This window comes from Trachypithecus francoisi, unplaced genomic scaffold (assembly GCF_009764315.1).
Source record: "Trachypithecus francoisi isolate TF-2019V2 unplaced genomic scaffold, Tfra_2.0 Lachesis_group2, whole genome shotgun sequence".
Taxonomy (NCBI): domain Eukaryota; kingdom Metazoa; phylum Chordata; class Mammalia; order Primates; family Cercopithecidae; genus Trachypithecus; species Trachypithecus francoisi.
Window position 1 is genome coordinate 68773516 of NW_022681465.1, and position 14885 is coordinate 68788400.

A 14885-nucleotide genomic window follows, 5' to 3' on the forward strand; every position below is an offset into this window, starting at 1 on the left:
GCGCCACTGCACTCCAGCCTGGAAGGCAGAGCGAGACTCCGTCTTAAAAAAAAAAAAAAAAAAAAAATCATTTAATGCTATTCACTTCTAGTTAATTGTGATTGTTTTCATTGTTGGCCTGATTTCTATAGGAGAGCCAAAGAGCAGTACTTACTTTCAGAATGGAATTAGCCCAGAAGACTCACACTTGGATTGCCAGCAAGGTCTCCTTCAGTGACTGCACTGATGTTAGAGGAGGGTCATGAATGGAGGACTTACGAGGTGAGGCTGTGTGAGGGCAGTGGGGCAGGACAGATCCACAAGCAACGAATAGCCAAACAAGTGAATGGTAAACATGCCCTCCTTAACCTGCAGATTCAAAGGGGACACTGTAGGTCATCCTATTGTATATTTCACTTCTGTAGCTTCATGAAGTAAATTTAGCTGCTGACTTCAGGAATGGGCTGAACAGACTGGAATGCAACCTGCAATTGTGCTGAAGATCAAGGCACCTCTTTTACTGTGGCATCTGAGTTGAGTCTCTGTCACTTGCAGCCTAAGAGTACTGACAAATACTTTGGTGCCTGAGGGCAAGTGTCAGAGACCCAATTGAAATAGCTTAGGCTAGAAGGGGCGTACCTTGCCTTATGTGACCCCACATCCTGTGCTAAAAGGGTGTGGCCATAGCAGTGCCTCAGGGATCCCTGGAATCAGCGCCCCCAGCCCCGTTCCCACCACCGCCCCTGGTTGCCTCTCAAACCAGCTAGGACTGGGTCTTGGGCAACTATCAGGCTCCTGGTTTCCCAGTTCTCACCCAGAGAGGAAGGTCTACCTCCCCTCCCCCAACTCTAAAAATCCCGGAGTCTCTGAATAGCCCTGATGAGGACACATTTCCACCTTTAGGGGAGCAGCTATTGCCAGAATGACCTGGTTGGAGTGGGTGGGGAGAGCAGGAGGGCAGGCTGGACCCTGTTGATCAGACCCCTCATGGATCCACTACTGGAGTACCAGGCCACAGTGTTCTGCTCAAGGAAATGGGAGGCCTGCCTTCACGTGAGCCAGCACCCCCTCTCTGTTGAACTGCAGACAAAAAAAATCCTTTTATTGAATACACAGTGTTTGAATAATGTCCAAATATGATAGTTGGGGCAGCAGAAATAATTTCTGGACTTTCCATCCACTCCCTTACTCCTAGGGCATCAGAATTCACAGAATCTATGTCATTAACATATTTATATATTCCTTATTCTGAAAAGTATTAAGACACTGGATGCCTGGGTAAGGAAAGAGATTCACAAGCCAAATGGCACCACTGCGATCATTGTAAATGACGTCTCCAACATTCCAGAATGTGAGAGTCCGAGTTTCCTTGTTTCAAAACTGAGTCAAAGAACCAATGAATATGTAGTAAGCCAACTTTTGGCAATTCATTCTTTCTAGGTTAACAACAGGGATTAAATATAACCCTGAATAGAATCTGTTCTCTTACTCACTCTAAAGATATTTTTCATTACCAATTCCTTTGTATATGGCCTCCCTTTTGCTTTTTGCATCGGAACCTTTTTTTTTTTTTTTCTGAGGCAGAGTCTCGTTCTGTTGCCCAGGCTGGACTGCAGTGGCGTGATCTCAGCTCACTGCAACCTCTGCCTCCCAGATTCAAGCTATTCTCCTGCTTCAGCCTCCCACTTGGTAGCTGGGATTACAGACGTCCGCTACCATGCCTGGCTAATTTTTGCGTTTTTTAGTAGAGACGGGGTTTCGCCATGTTGACCAGGCTGGTCTTAAACTCCTGACTTCAGGTGATCTGCCTGCCTCGGGCTTCCAAAGTGCTGGGATTACAAGCGTGAGCCACCATGCTCAGCCTTCATTGGATCTTTTTTTTTTTGGCGGGGGGGCTACTGAGTCTCACTCTGTCACCAGGCCTGAGTCCAGTGGCATGATCTCAGCTCACTGCAACCTCCACCTCCCGCATTCAAGTGATTCTCCTGCCTCAGCTTCCCAAGTAGCTGGGACTACAGGCCTGCACCACCACACTCAGCTAATTTTTGTATTTTTAGCAGAGATGGGGTTTCACCATATTGGCCAGGATGGTCTTGATATCTTGACCTCGTGATCCACCTGCCCCTGCCTCCCAAAGTGCTGGGATTACAGGTGTGAGCCACCCGTGCCCGGGCCATTGGATCTTTTTGAGAACAAGTTCACTGAGATAGAACTTACTTTCTGTAAAATTCACTAATTTTAGTATACAATTCAACGACTTTTAGTAAATGAACAGAATTTTTCAGTCATCACCATCATCTAGTTTTAGAACATTTCCCTCACCCCAGAAAGATCCTTTATGGCATTTGCAATTACTTCCTATTAGCGTTCCCAGCCCTGGACAACCACCAATCAACTTTTTGTCCTTGTAAATTTACCTTTTCTAGACATGTCTTAGAAATACAATCCTGAGGCGTGGTGATTCATACCTCTAATCCCAGCACTTTGGGAGGCACAGGCCGGAGGAACATTTGAGGCCAGCAGTTCAAGACCAGCCTGGGCAAGACAGCAAGACTCTTTTTCTACAAGGAATACAAAAATTAGCTGGTGTGGTGATGCACACCGGTAGTCCCAGCTACTCAGGAGGCTGAGGTGGGAGATCACTTGAGCCCAGGAGTTTGAGGCCGCAGAGGGCTATGATGGTGCTACTACACTCCAGCCTGGGCAACACAGCAAGACTCTGTATCTTAAAAAAAAAAAAGAAAAGAAAAAAAAAGGAATGGAATCATATAAGTCTGTCTGACTTTCACTTAGCAAAATGTTTTTGAGCTTCATCCATGCTTTACCATGGATCAGTGTTCTATTCCTTTTTATTGCTGGGTAGTATTCCATTATATGGAATTGCCACAGATTATTTACCTAGTAGACAGACATTTCTGTTGTTTTACTTTTTCCACAATTACGAATGCTACTTCTATAAATACTCAGTCTTTATGTGGACATACATTTTCATTTCTCTCATAGGTAGGAATAGCATTGCTGAGTCATATGGTAAATATATATTTAACTTTGTAAGACATTGTCACACTGCATTTCACAATGGCTATACCATTTTACATTTTCACCACTAATGTTTGAGGATTGGATCTCTGTGTTTAAACTTGATGGGCTCTTTTGGGTTTCAAGATAGGTGAAACTTAAGGAATGGATTTTGGAGGAAGACATGAAGGGGCTTACCCATGCATAGTGACTTGGGGTGACTTGGGGTGACCCTTGGCGTCAGTTGCAGGGCACGTGTGACGTGGTTTTTCTCTTTAGAGGCGAACACAGTGGTGTGTTTAGAAGGTGGTATTGTAATGAACATCAAAAGATAACACAGAACAGGACGAGCATTTTAGGGATCATCTTAAAAATAACCTCGATTTAAGGGATAATTGCATGGAGTTTCTTAGTCCTAGAGTGATTGTTATATTCCAGAAGTAGTTTGTTTTGATTAAGCCATGCTTTTTAAATTGAATAGATTTAGGGCAGGAGGTAACCTTGGGACTTTTCTTTGGTAGGCTTATTGGAGCATGTGAGTCGTGGATTTGACAGACCAGAAAGTAGTGCTGCCAGAACCACAGCCAATTTTGTGTCAGTCAGTGCCGCTGGCTCTGGCTGATTCATAGACTAAGATCAATCCTGGTTGATGGCAGGTTTTATTCTCAAAGAAGAATGATATATTTGGTTTCCAAGAGAAATGTCATCCCCTGGATAAAGGCAAGTTGTGAATATAGGAGATGAATGGTCTCAAAAGAGTTTTACTACATGATCATTATGATACAGTATCTAAATGACATTTGTGGTTTAAAAAGAATGTGCTCATTTATTTTCTTGGAAAAAAATCTGAGATATTAAAGTATTTTGGAAAGGATTCACTGCCAAGATGACATTATTGTTATGTCTTTCCCCCCCAACTTTATCTGGGCAGTCTTTTAACAAATCTATACTTTTGTTAATTCATAAAAGAAAGTTTGCTTGTTTATTCATTTATAACGTATCTGGTTTGCTGAATAAATAAGATTTATAAGATAGTAATCATAAAGCAGCCTTGTTTTGTATCCCCCTGTCTGAAAGTTATTTTGTGAGGTTAGTATATTCCTTGTCTGTGGATGAAATCTATGACCGTTTTTTTTTTTTTTTTTGAGACACAGTTTCACTCTGTTGCCCAGGATGGAGTAAAGTGGCATGATCTCAGCTCACTGCAACCTTTGTCTCCTGGGTTCAAGTGATTCTTTGCCTCAGCCTCCCCAGTAGCTGGAATTATGGGCACATACCACCACGCCTGGCTCATTTTTTTATTTTTAGTAGAGACGAGGTTTTGCCATTTTGGCAGGCTGGTCTCAAACTTCTGATCTCAAGTGATCCACCTGCCTTGCCCTTCCAAAGTGCTGGCATTACAGGCGTGAGCCACCACACCTGGCCATTTCTTTTTTTAAAAATGGGGTCTCACGCTGTCTCCCAGGCTGGAATGTAGTGACAATCATAGCTCCCTGTAGCCTCAAACTTCTGGGCTCAAGCGATCCTCTTGCCTCAGCCTCCCAAGTACCTGGGCCTACAGGTGCTCCCCACCATACCCAGCTAATTTACTTTTATTTTTGTAGAGATGGAGATCTCACTATGTTGCCCAGGCTGGTCTCCGGCTCAAGTGATCTTCCCACCTTGGCCTCCCATAGTGCTGGGATTATAGGCATGAGCGACTGCACCCAGCCTCTGACTTATTCTTAGATTTAAAAAAAAGTTCTGCAGTCAGTTTCAACTGCTAAATACTCTTAATTCAGAATTTAGAGTCCTCAATGTCAAATATTAGGTTGGTGCAAAAGTAATCGTGGTTTTGTTATTTTAGTGGCAAAAACCGTGATTACTTTTGCACCAATCTAATAACAATAAAATGTTGAAATTTGATTTAAAGTTAAATAGCTCTCCCTTTTCTCTTTGTCCCTGCTACCCTGCCTCCGGCATCTTCCTATCACAGTTTGGGATCCCTCTAGGGATCTCTCTATGGTAAAACTAGGGGTAGGGCAGGGGAAGATAAGAAGTTAGAGGGATAAAAAAGTTCTTTTTTTTTTTTTTTTTTGTGAGACAGTGTATTACTCTGTCACCCTGCCTGGAGTGCAGTGGCACGATCTCAGCTCACTGCAACCTCCACCTCCCAGGTTTAAGCAATCCTCATGCCTCAGCCTCCCGAGTAGCTGGGATTACAGGCACCCGCCACCACTTCTGGCTGAAAATTCTTATTTGACTTGTACTATAGTATGACAGTGCCATGTGCTGAATTTGACAGATGTTTGTTTTACTCTTAATTCTGGGCTATTTCTGGGAATGTTATGGACTGAATTGTGCTCCTCTATCCCATTTCTGTGTTGAAGTCCTAACCCCCAGTTTCTCAGAATGTACCTGTATTTGGAGATAGGACCTTTGTAGGGATAATTAAGGTAAAATAAGGTATATGGGTGGACTCTAATCCAGTATGACTGGTGTCCTCATAAGATGACGTGATTAGGATGCAGACACACACAGAAGACCATGTGAAAACACAGGGCGAAGGCATCCATCTATAGGCCACGAAGAAGTGCCTCAGAAGGAAACCAACCCTGTTGACACCTTGACCTTGGGCTTTATTTTGTGTTGTTTAAACTACCCAGTCTGTGGTACTTTGCTGCGGCAGCCCTGGCACACCAGCTGAGGGGCCCCTTGGAGATCTCCCTCTTCTCGCTCCATTCTTGGAGCAGACCCCTCTTCTGCAATTCCCTTGATGAATGTCATGTGATTGCCTCGAGTTTGTTGCTTCTCCATCAGGGAATCTGCTTCCCTCTGCCCTCTGTGTCCTTCCAATCTACCCTATTACACAGAATCTAGCACCACTTATTTCCTTCTATTGTGAGTTGTCTACACATGCTCCATAGGAAACACATATTTATGCACAAATAAACTCCAGTATTCAGGCTGATTACAGCACAACAGCAACCTCTCCTTCATTTCCATCCTTGAAGCATAGGCCAGTTTCTCTCCGTTTTAGATTTTTCAGGTGTGGATCAGACACCGTCCAATCTCTTCAGTCCTGTAAGCCTCTTATGAGGTTGAGTAGGTGTGGTAGGAATCATTGCATAGCTTTCTCTAAAGGAAGACCGTCCCACAGTCCACACACACTCTGACCCTTTTAGACCTGGATGTGAGTAAGAGCCCTGTTAACCAGTTTTCAGTTAAATCCTTTGAAAATTTGCACCTCAGGCTAAAATGACTGTGGCATGTCTGTGTTTCCAACCTAACCGTAGTGCTCATTCATTCGTTCATCATTGATTCATTTAAGCAGTGCAAAGTTTCACTAAGTTTTGACTATAAAGAGAGCCTTGCTGAGGCCAGAGGTGAAACCCTGGCCCTGTCTAGGATGGATGCTTTCCTTCTTGAGGAGCTCCCTGACTAGAAGGGGAGGAAGGTCTCACATGAAATAACACAGCAGGCATGTTGATTTGTGGGGGGAATCCCTGGCTTGCCCCATAGTTCTAGAATCAGGCTGAGAAAATCTCTGTCCTAAGAATTTGCCTCCAGGGTACTAGCTGATGATCCTTGCTCTCCTTTGACCCTAATGTTGCATTATTGAAAATGGTCAGCTCCTTCAGGTAGGCTTAGCATGTGACTGGGGGGAATGCTGCATGAGGACAGCAGTAATGAGAGGGAAGGGGCAGGTGGGAAGGAAAAAGGAGGAGCATCCTGGTAAGATTTCAGAGGCCAAATGAGCTGGGTTTTTTACAACCTTAGTGCTTTTCTCTTGTACATAGTAAAACCCAATTATCATTTTGCGTTTGTACAAATATCCCAATGACGCTAACCCATGTCAGAGAACTCACCCTCCTCAGTGCACTTGGGATCCATGAGAGCCTTGCTAAGGTCAGAGGTGAGGTCTAAAGTCTATCCAAGCACTTTATCCTATATCTTTGTTCTGCATGTTCACCTGTAAAACATTTATTGATTATATGCCAATGGCCAGGGTGCTCAAGTACAGGCAAAATGAAAACACTCTATTCCAAAGTAAGTAGGTAGTCTGAGATGTAAATTTTAAAATCAGCTGAAAACTGGTAACGGGGTTCTTGAATCCCTCACTCACATCCAGGGTATAAAGGAGTCAGACTGCGGGAGTATCTTTCTTTGCAGAGAACCATGCAATGATTCCTACTACCCCTACTGTCTTCGTCTATTTTCTGTTGCTATAACAGAATACCACAGACTGGGTAATTTACAGAGAAAATAAGCATATTGGGTTCATAGTTCTGGAGTTTGGGAAGTCCAAGGACATGGTGCTGGTCTTTAGCAAGGGACATCTGGTGGCAGAAGGTGGATGCGAAAGAGACCACAAAGCAAGACTAGCTCACTTTTATAATAACGGGCTCTGGCAGGTACTAACTCACTCCCGTCATAAAGCATGAATCCATTCGGGAGGGTAGAACCCTCATGACCCGATCACTCTTGAAGTCCTCATCCCTTAATACTGTTACATTGGCAATTAAGTTTCCAGCACATGAACTTCTGGAGGACACGTTCACACCATAGCTTATGGGACCACTTGGGGAGACTGAACAGGTGTCAGACCCTTACCTGGAAAATCTAAGAAAGGAGTCCACCATCTTGTGAGAGAGATGGACAAAATGCCCTTTCCTCCTTCACCTGTCCAAATCCCATATTTCCTTTAAGTTCAATTAGAGCCCTGCTCCCATTTAGGAAGACTTCTCTGATATTTTTCTAGCCCTTCAAAATTCTCACTCTTTGAATTTCTACAGTGTTTAATACCTACTTATAAGATGATTTTTTAATTATTCTTTGTTCATATCCTCAGTCAGTTTGGAGTCCTCTGGGCCTGCTCATAGTTCCTATCCTGAGTCTTTGTATGTATTTAAAATTCTGTCTTTCTAGAACAGTACAAATCTGCTGTAAAGTAAATTGGGCAAGAGGGAACAGTACCCGTTGGGCCCTGCTTCCCATTTTTATGTTCTTCCAGAAGCAGCAACATAACTCACAGCACAGCCCTGTCTGAGAGGCAGAGGTTAAAGCAGCTTCCGCCCACTGGAAGGGGTTCGGATGGCGTGAGGTGCTGTGTTGTTAAAGATACCTTCACTGGGAAGTTGGTCTGGAGAGACCTTTGACAGAACGTATTTGTTTTGCTGGATTGAAAAAATTGAATGTTTATACGGCTTTGGTTAAAACTCCATTTTTGTTGCAGAGAGATTATTGTCTAAAGAAATAGTCAAGCACTTGAGTGAGAAGAGGTAGATGCGGACAAGGAGAGAAGGAGTGTGTTGAGGCTTGTTCAGCACTTGGTCTGTGGTGTGGATTTTAAGTCTGATGTCCTTTTTAACTTGGAATAAAAAGTCCTGAAGCCTATTTAGGGGCACATGTTAGTGTTCTGGTTTGGCTGAGAATTCTATAGATGTATTGCCATATTTTGTGATGGAATATTATTATTATTTTTTTCGAGAGAGGGTCTCACTCTTTCATCCAGGCTGAAGAGCAGTGGCATGATCATGGCTTACTGTAGCCTTGAACTCCCAGGCTCCAGTGACCCTTCCACCTCATCCTCCTGAGTAGCTAGGACTACGCGCCATGTGCCACCACCACCAGCTAATTAATTTTTTTTTTTTTTTTTGGTAGAGACAGGGTCTTGCCATGTTGCCCAGGCTGGTCTTGAATGCTTGGTTTCAAGCAGTCCTTCCACCTCAGCCTCCCAAAATGTTGGGATTAGAGACGTGAGCTGCTGTGCCCGCCTGATTGCATTTCTTTTTTCATCAGTCTAGAGGTTTCTAACCTGGAATTTTCTTTCTTTATTTTTTTTTTGAGATGGAGTTTACTCTTGTTGCCCAGGCTGGAGTGCAATGGTGCGATCTTGGCTCACCGCAACCTCTGCCTCCTGGGCCCAAGCGATTCTCCTGCCTCAGCCTCCATAGTAGCTGGGATTACAGGCATGTGCCACCACGCCTGGCTAATTTTGTATTTTCAGTAGAGACAGGGTTTCACCATGTTAGTCAGCTGGTCTCGAACTTGCAACCTCAAATGATCCACCTGCCTCGGCCTCCCAAAGTGCTGGGATTACAGGCGTGAGCCACCATATCCGAATAACCTGGAATTTTCTTAATCCTAAGGACTGGCGAATGTAATAGAGATTATTAAGCTTTTTAAAAAAATAACAGCTTTGTTGAGATATCATTCATATACCATTCACTTCACCTCCTGAAAGTGTATGAATGAATGGTTTTTAGTGTGTTCACAGGTTGTGCAACCATTACAGCAATAAATCTTAGAACATTTTCATTACACCCAAAAGAAAACCCCATATCCATTGTAAGGGTGTTTTTTTGTTTTTGTTTTTGTTTTTTTTAATACTCAAAGAAGTTTAACTTTTTTGTTAATGATAAAGCTGTATAGGCTAATATCAAGATTTTAAAATGCAGGCTAGGATTGGGAGTTAAATTATGTTTTTAAAGGGAAAATGAATTAATAAATAAACAGCATTGCATCCAGTCTTTCAAATGAGATGGAGACAAGCATGTACATCTCTGCCTTGCTCCATCCTCATCTATCAAGTGTCGTCCATTCTGTGATGATTGGTGGCCAGTGATGATTGCTGGCCAATGATTGACGATTGGTGGCCAGTGATGGATGCCATATTGCAGGGACTTATTTTGAATTAAATGGGCAACAAACTGCCTAGTATTTCTGCTCAGTGGGTAGGTATGCTTTATTCTGCTTCAAATGGGAGAACTTAGTTCAGAGAGCTTTTTCCATAGATGCATGATCCTGTCTGGTACATACTCCAGTTAGGCTGCTGTGCAGCTAATTCAGCTTTGCTGCATTTCTTTTGAAGTAAGCATCTTGATTTAATGACTTTTCCAAGGACTGCCTTTAGTGTGGCCTTGCCAAACTGATAGATGTCACTTTACTCAACATAGGTTGTAGCCCAGCCTGGGCTTTGGAAGTTTGGGATTGAAAATGGGACTGTAAGATCCCAGTTGGCCCAAGGAAGGCGAGTCTGTTTACTCATTATTCATCTTGAGGAAGAGGAGATGCTGAGACAGCTGGCACCTGGCGTTATTCCAGGGGCCACATTACTTCCCGCCAGCCATGGCTTCCAGGTGTGAGATCCTTTCATGAATACCAGGAAAGCAGTGATCTATTAATAACTTTACCCCAGCTACAGTTCATGCCTCTAGAGTTACCATTGTGTGGATTTCCAGAACTTCTTTTCCTTTGACACTTATCTCTATCACTGTGGAGTTAGGCCCGTGGGCCACCCAGCTGTCACACACCCAAAGCCAGGGACTCCAGGAAGACACTCAATTTGGTGGTTAATACCTTCCCTTGGGAACTTTTGGAATTATTGCCTAATTTATTTAATCCTCTTCAAATAAGAGTTTGTATACTTTTCACTGCACGCTTAAAAAAAAGAAAAAAGAAAAGCCAAAGACAAATACACAGAAAAACGAACACAACACCCACGAAACCCCCATGACCTCAAACAGAAATCTTACCCACTGTTGCCTAAGACTTTGTGCTCTCTGAATGTGTGAATGAAGGAATGCTTTGAGTGGCTCTGCTGTGGGGAACTGCATGATTTTGGGTTATCCAATACGTGGCCTCTCTTTTCTCCCTTTTCTGCTGGACTGATTTATCCTGTTTCCTTGGTTATTAGTACTTCCACAAGAAGGGGGAAGGAATTCAATTCGAAGGATGATTTCCACTTTCTAGCAACAGTTGGTGTAGAAACCCTGGGCTAGCCAGCGACAGTTTGGGAATATCTGATTATCATTATTTCTACTTTGATTCATCAAAAGGTGATTCTGTTTTTAATTTGAAAAAAAAAAAAAAACCCAACTTTGGTTTATGAACCAGCCCAACTCTGACAAGTGTGTTCCTGTTCCACTTATATCAGTTCTAGTTTCTCTAACTTCAGTGTGTAAAAGATTCAACCAAGGAAGTTCCTGGGCTCTACCCCTTGAGATTCAATTTTCACAGGACAGGGGCTGAAAGGTTCCATTTAGTCCCCAGGTCCTTCTGATATGGATTAACTAGGGGCTGACTTTGAGAAACACTGCCCTGGAATTTGCACTTGCTATTCAGGTACTAGCCCAGCCTTCTCTGTGATTAAATGCTTGGCAGTTAACAATGTATAATTATGGTGTGTGTCGTTTCCAAGGCAACATGCATCTGTCACTCCTGCTGAGGCTGGGAAGATTGAAAGGGGCCGTGGAGAGACTGCAGTCACAGTGAGGCCTCCAGATTCATACCATCAAAGTGCTTCATGATGACTGGGTTTTCACACCATTTATCCAAGGGGCCTAATCAATGACAGCAGCAAGAATGAAAGTAGACACACTGGAAGCCAGCGAGTCACTGGGTGACTTCTGGAGGTAGCAACAAGCGCATGAAGAAGGATGAGAACTACATTCAGTGGCTTACACTCCCCAACCATCCTCTCAAGTCAGTTTTGTTCAGAATAATAAGGATTTGGGGGAATGTGAGCTGACCTGGCAAGGCTTCTGAAAACAGTGGTTAACTGTGGTAAACGTGTACCTGCTATTCCTCAGTTCTCCTCTGGGATGGTGCTGTTAAAGGTCACCTGTTCTCACTTGCAGTGGGCTTCACGTGACATTTATTGGGCATTTACTATGTGATGGAAACTTTCATATAGATTATCTTGCCTTTTTTGACCTAAGTGTATTTTCATTTTTTTATCTACATGCAAAGGTTACACATTTTGTACATTTCCAAATGTAATGAAAAAGGTAGAGTCTGTACATGTTTGCCGGGCACAGTGGCTCATGACTGTAATCCCAGCTCTCAGGGAGGGAGAGGCTGGAGGATAGCTTGAGCCCAGGAGTTCGTGACCTGCCTGGGCAATATAGTGAGACCCCATTCTCCACAAAAAATGAAAGAAAAAAAAAGATAAGGTCTATACATGTTTTAACACAGGATTTGCCTTTTTGGTTTTAGTTGTAAAACTGTATAGGGCAGTGCTGGATGGAACTGGAGGCTGTTATTCCAAGTGAAGGAACTCTGGAATGGAAAACCAAATACCGTATGTTCTCACTTGTAAGTGGGAGCTAAGCTATAAGGATGCAAAAACATACAGAGTGATATAATGGACTGTCAGGACTAGGGGTAGGGGAGGTTGGGAGACAGGTGAGGGATAAAAGACAACATATTGGTTGCATTAAAATCTCAGAATTCATTGCTAAGAAATGTGTGTATCAAAAAACTACCTATACCCTCAAACTATTGAAATTTAAAAAAAAAAAAAAAAACTATATAGGGCAGTGAAAACATTCAGCCACTAGTCAGGCCTTAGGGTCTGGTTCTGAATCTCATCATGAATAGACTTTGTGACTCAGTCAAGTTTCAAAACTTGTCTGAGGCTCTGTTTCTACTTCTGCGAATGAGGCACTTAGACTAGACAAGCAATCTTGACTTTTGAAGGGTGGCAACTACCTTGTAGAATCCAGTGAAAACTCGGAACATTCTTCCCTGAAAAAAGTAAATGTATGCTTGCTAAAAGATAATTACATTCGATTTCCAGGGGACCACAGACCCATGTTAAATGAAGTGATTGCTTAAGATTCAGCTGCAACTCAGAATTGCTGAGTCCCACAGGACCCTGAGTCTTGCATTGTTTAGAGAGGCCCCCTGAGGAATGAGCTATTTGATGAGGGAGGTTTTGTTGTTCCTGGCATTTTTCACTAACTGCCCTGTGCATTCTGGGGAGGGGAGACGGGAACAAACACTGAGAAAAATAAATAGGGAATGAGTGGCATCTGGAATATGAACTGTTTTCCTCATCACTTTCACAAGGAGGTGGATGGCATGATTGCAGCACAGAAGATATGTCGAGGAATTACTTGAACATAGAGATACAGCATTTTGTATAGTGACAGTTAAGCAGTAACTTAGACTTGCTCTACTTTTAATGTTTTAGAACTCACTGATACAGAAATCTAAGACAGTCCACTTCATAGAAGCAGAGAATAGAATAGTAGTTACCAGGAGCAGGGGTAGGGGTGTGGGAGTGGGGCGGTGGGGGAGGTGGATGGGGAGATGTTGGTCAAAGGATGCAGCGTTTCAGTTAGGAGGAATAGATGAAGAGATCTATTGTACAACATGGTAACTATAGTTAGTGTATTGTACACTTGAAAAATTCCTGAGAGTAGATTTGGAGTGTTCTCATCACAGTGAAATAGTAAGTATATGAGGCAATGCGTATGTTAATTAGCTCAACTTAGCCATTCTACAATATATGCATATTTCAAAAGTCATGTTGTATACCATAAAAGTATATACAATTTTTATTTGTCAGTTAAAATAAATGTTAATAAGTAGGAAAAAATGGAAGTTTTGGTTAATATGAAAATGTCAGAAGCTTCTAGGGAGTATATTATAAATGGAAATATGTTATTTACCACTCCTCAGCTGTTAACTGACCACCTTCCCAACCCAGCCCTGCTCTATCTCCTTCCCATGACCCAAAGTTGTAATCCAATCAAGACAGAATACCTTATTTGGAAACCTACATATGTCCTTTCTTTCTCGCTTAGGTGTTGAAAAATCTCTAGAGCTTTGGAAGGCTGAATGGACTAAACATGAAGAGCTTGAAAGCGAAGTTCAGGAAGAGTGACGTGAGTATGCGGTGACTCAGAGTCTGGCTGTTCCTTCTTCTCCACGGAGCTGCAGAAACGCTCCTCCCACCTTGATAAGGCACTACTGAGTTAATAAACTACAGACACTCAAGTGCTCTTGGCCTCAGCTCAGGGTAGCTTCTGTAGATGGCATGCTCTAGGTTCCTTGCTGTTTGTGTGCATAGCTTTCAAAATGTTTTTTTTCTTTAATTTTGGGGATCTGTGCCTTGTAGAGAAAGGAACCGTCACGTTAAACATCTTCAAAGGAAGAATCAGTAAAAATCTCAACATTTCTAAGGTTGCCAGAAACCCTGATTCAGAATGTTGTTTTTAGAAGAAGCTAGTCTCTCTCATGAGGGTGGTTCAGGAATGACAATTTAGCATGGTTCATCTTTGGCTTTAGGAAACGTGTTCAACTCTGTTAAGGCTTTTGTGGTAAAATGGTACCTATTGCTGCCCGTACCTTTCCTCCCCCTGAATTCCAGGGGCTCTTCCTCATTCGTTATCTATCACAAAAGACTCTGGATTGGAGGAACCAGTTATGACGTAAGAGTTATGAAACAAAGTCTCCCTCAGGAGAAAAGGGAGAAAAACGTAGTAGAGGGGTTGTACATGGTAATATTTTTTTAAAAGGTCACCCCATAAACCCTTCTATGATCCCAGTCTTGTACTAGCTGCATTCCAGAAACTTTGAGCAGAGTTGTGGAATGGGAGAAATTAATGGAAGGGAATTAGATGGAAGCCAAGGTATGTCACTCTCAAAATGGGCTTGTGCAGCTATCATTTCAGACGAGGTAATTACAGATGAACCTAGATTTTATTGCTTTGCCATGAATTATATTTTGACAGCTTGGCACAGCTGCATTTTTGCAATAAATGGAGACTGTGTCTTTTATGGCTAATATGTAACTTGCATACCTACTTCTGGCTGAAGCTTATCTCCTGAGGCTGCATCATGACATGTAACTTACTGCCCTGATAAAACCCAGGCTAGATGAGATGCTTATGGGATGATGGTAAAATACCGACCCACTTAAAGAAGGAACTGGGAAGCGTTATGAAAAAAGTTGGTCTTACCTTCTTATCCTTTAGGTAAATTAAATAAAACTTGCAGTGCAAAGAGACTTTGACAAAGACATGAAACTAGCTGTTGGCCAGAGTGAAAGTCCTGGTCATCCGACTTCTAAGAAACCTCCTTCAACCTCATCGTCTGCTAGCTGTATGTTATGCAGC

The 14885-nt window shown here is 42.7% G+C and overlaps 1 protein-coding gene across 7 annotated transcripts in view; it reads left to right on the top strand.

Annotated features, from left to right (window-relative positions):
* Nucleotides 1-14885, top strand: part of RAI14 (retinoic acid induced 14) — a 175358-nt gene that overhangs the window by 17252 nt on the left and 143221 nt on the right. For 4 of the 7 annotated variants that reach the window (XM_033179319.1, XM_033179315.1, XM_033179323.1 and 1 more), the window contains exon 2: nucleotides 13572-13652. Coding sequence is in view for 4 of the 7 variants with exons in the window: in XM_033179315.1 (XP_033035206.1) it covers nucleotides 13617-13652 (36 nt within the window). In the remaining 3 variants the exon portion in view is untranslated. Of the gene's footprint in view, nucleotides 1-11189; nucleotides 11519-13571; nucleotides 13653-14885 lie in introns of those variants that run through there. The other 3 variants (XM_033179324.1, XM_033179318.1, XM_033179317.1) reach the window with 3 other exon arrangements.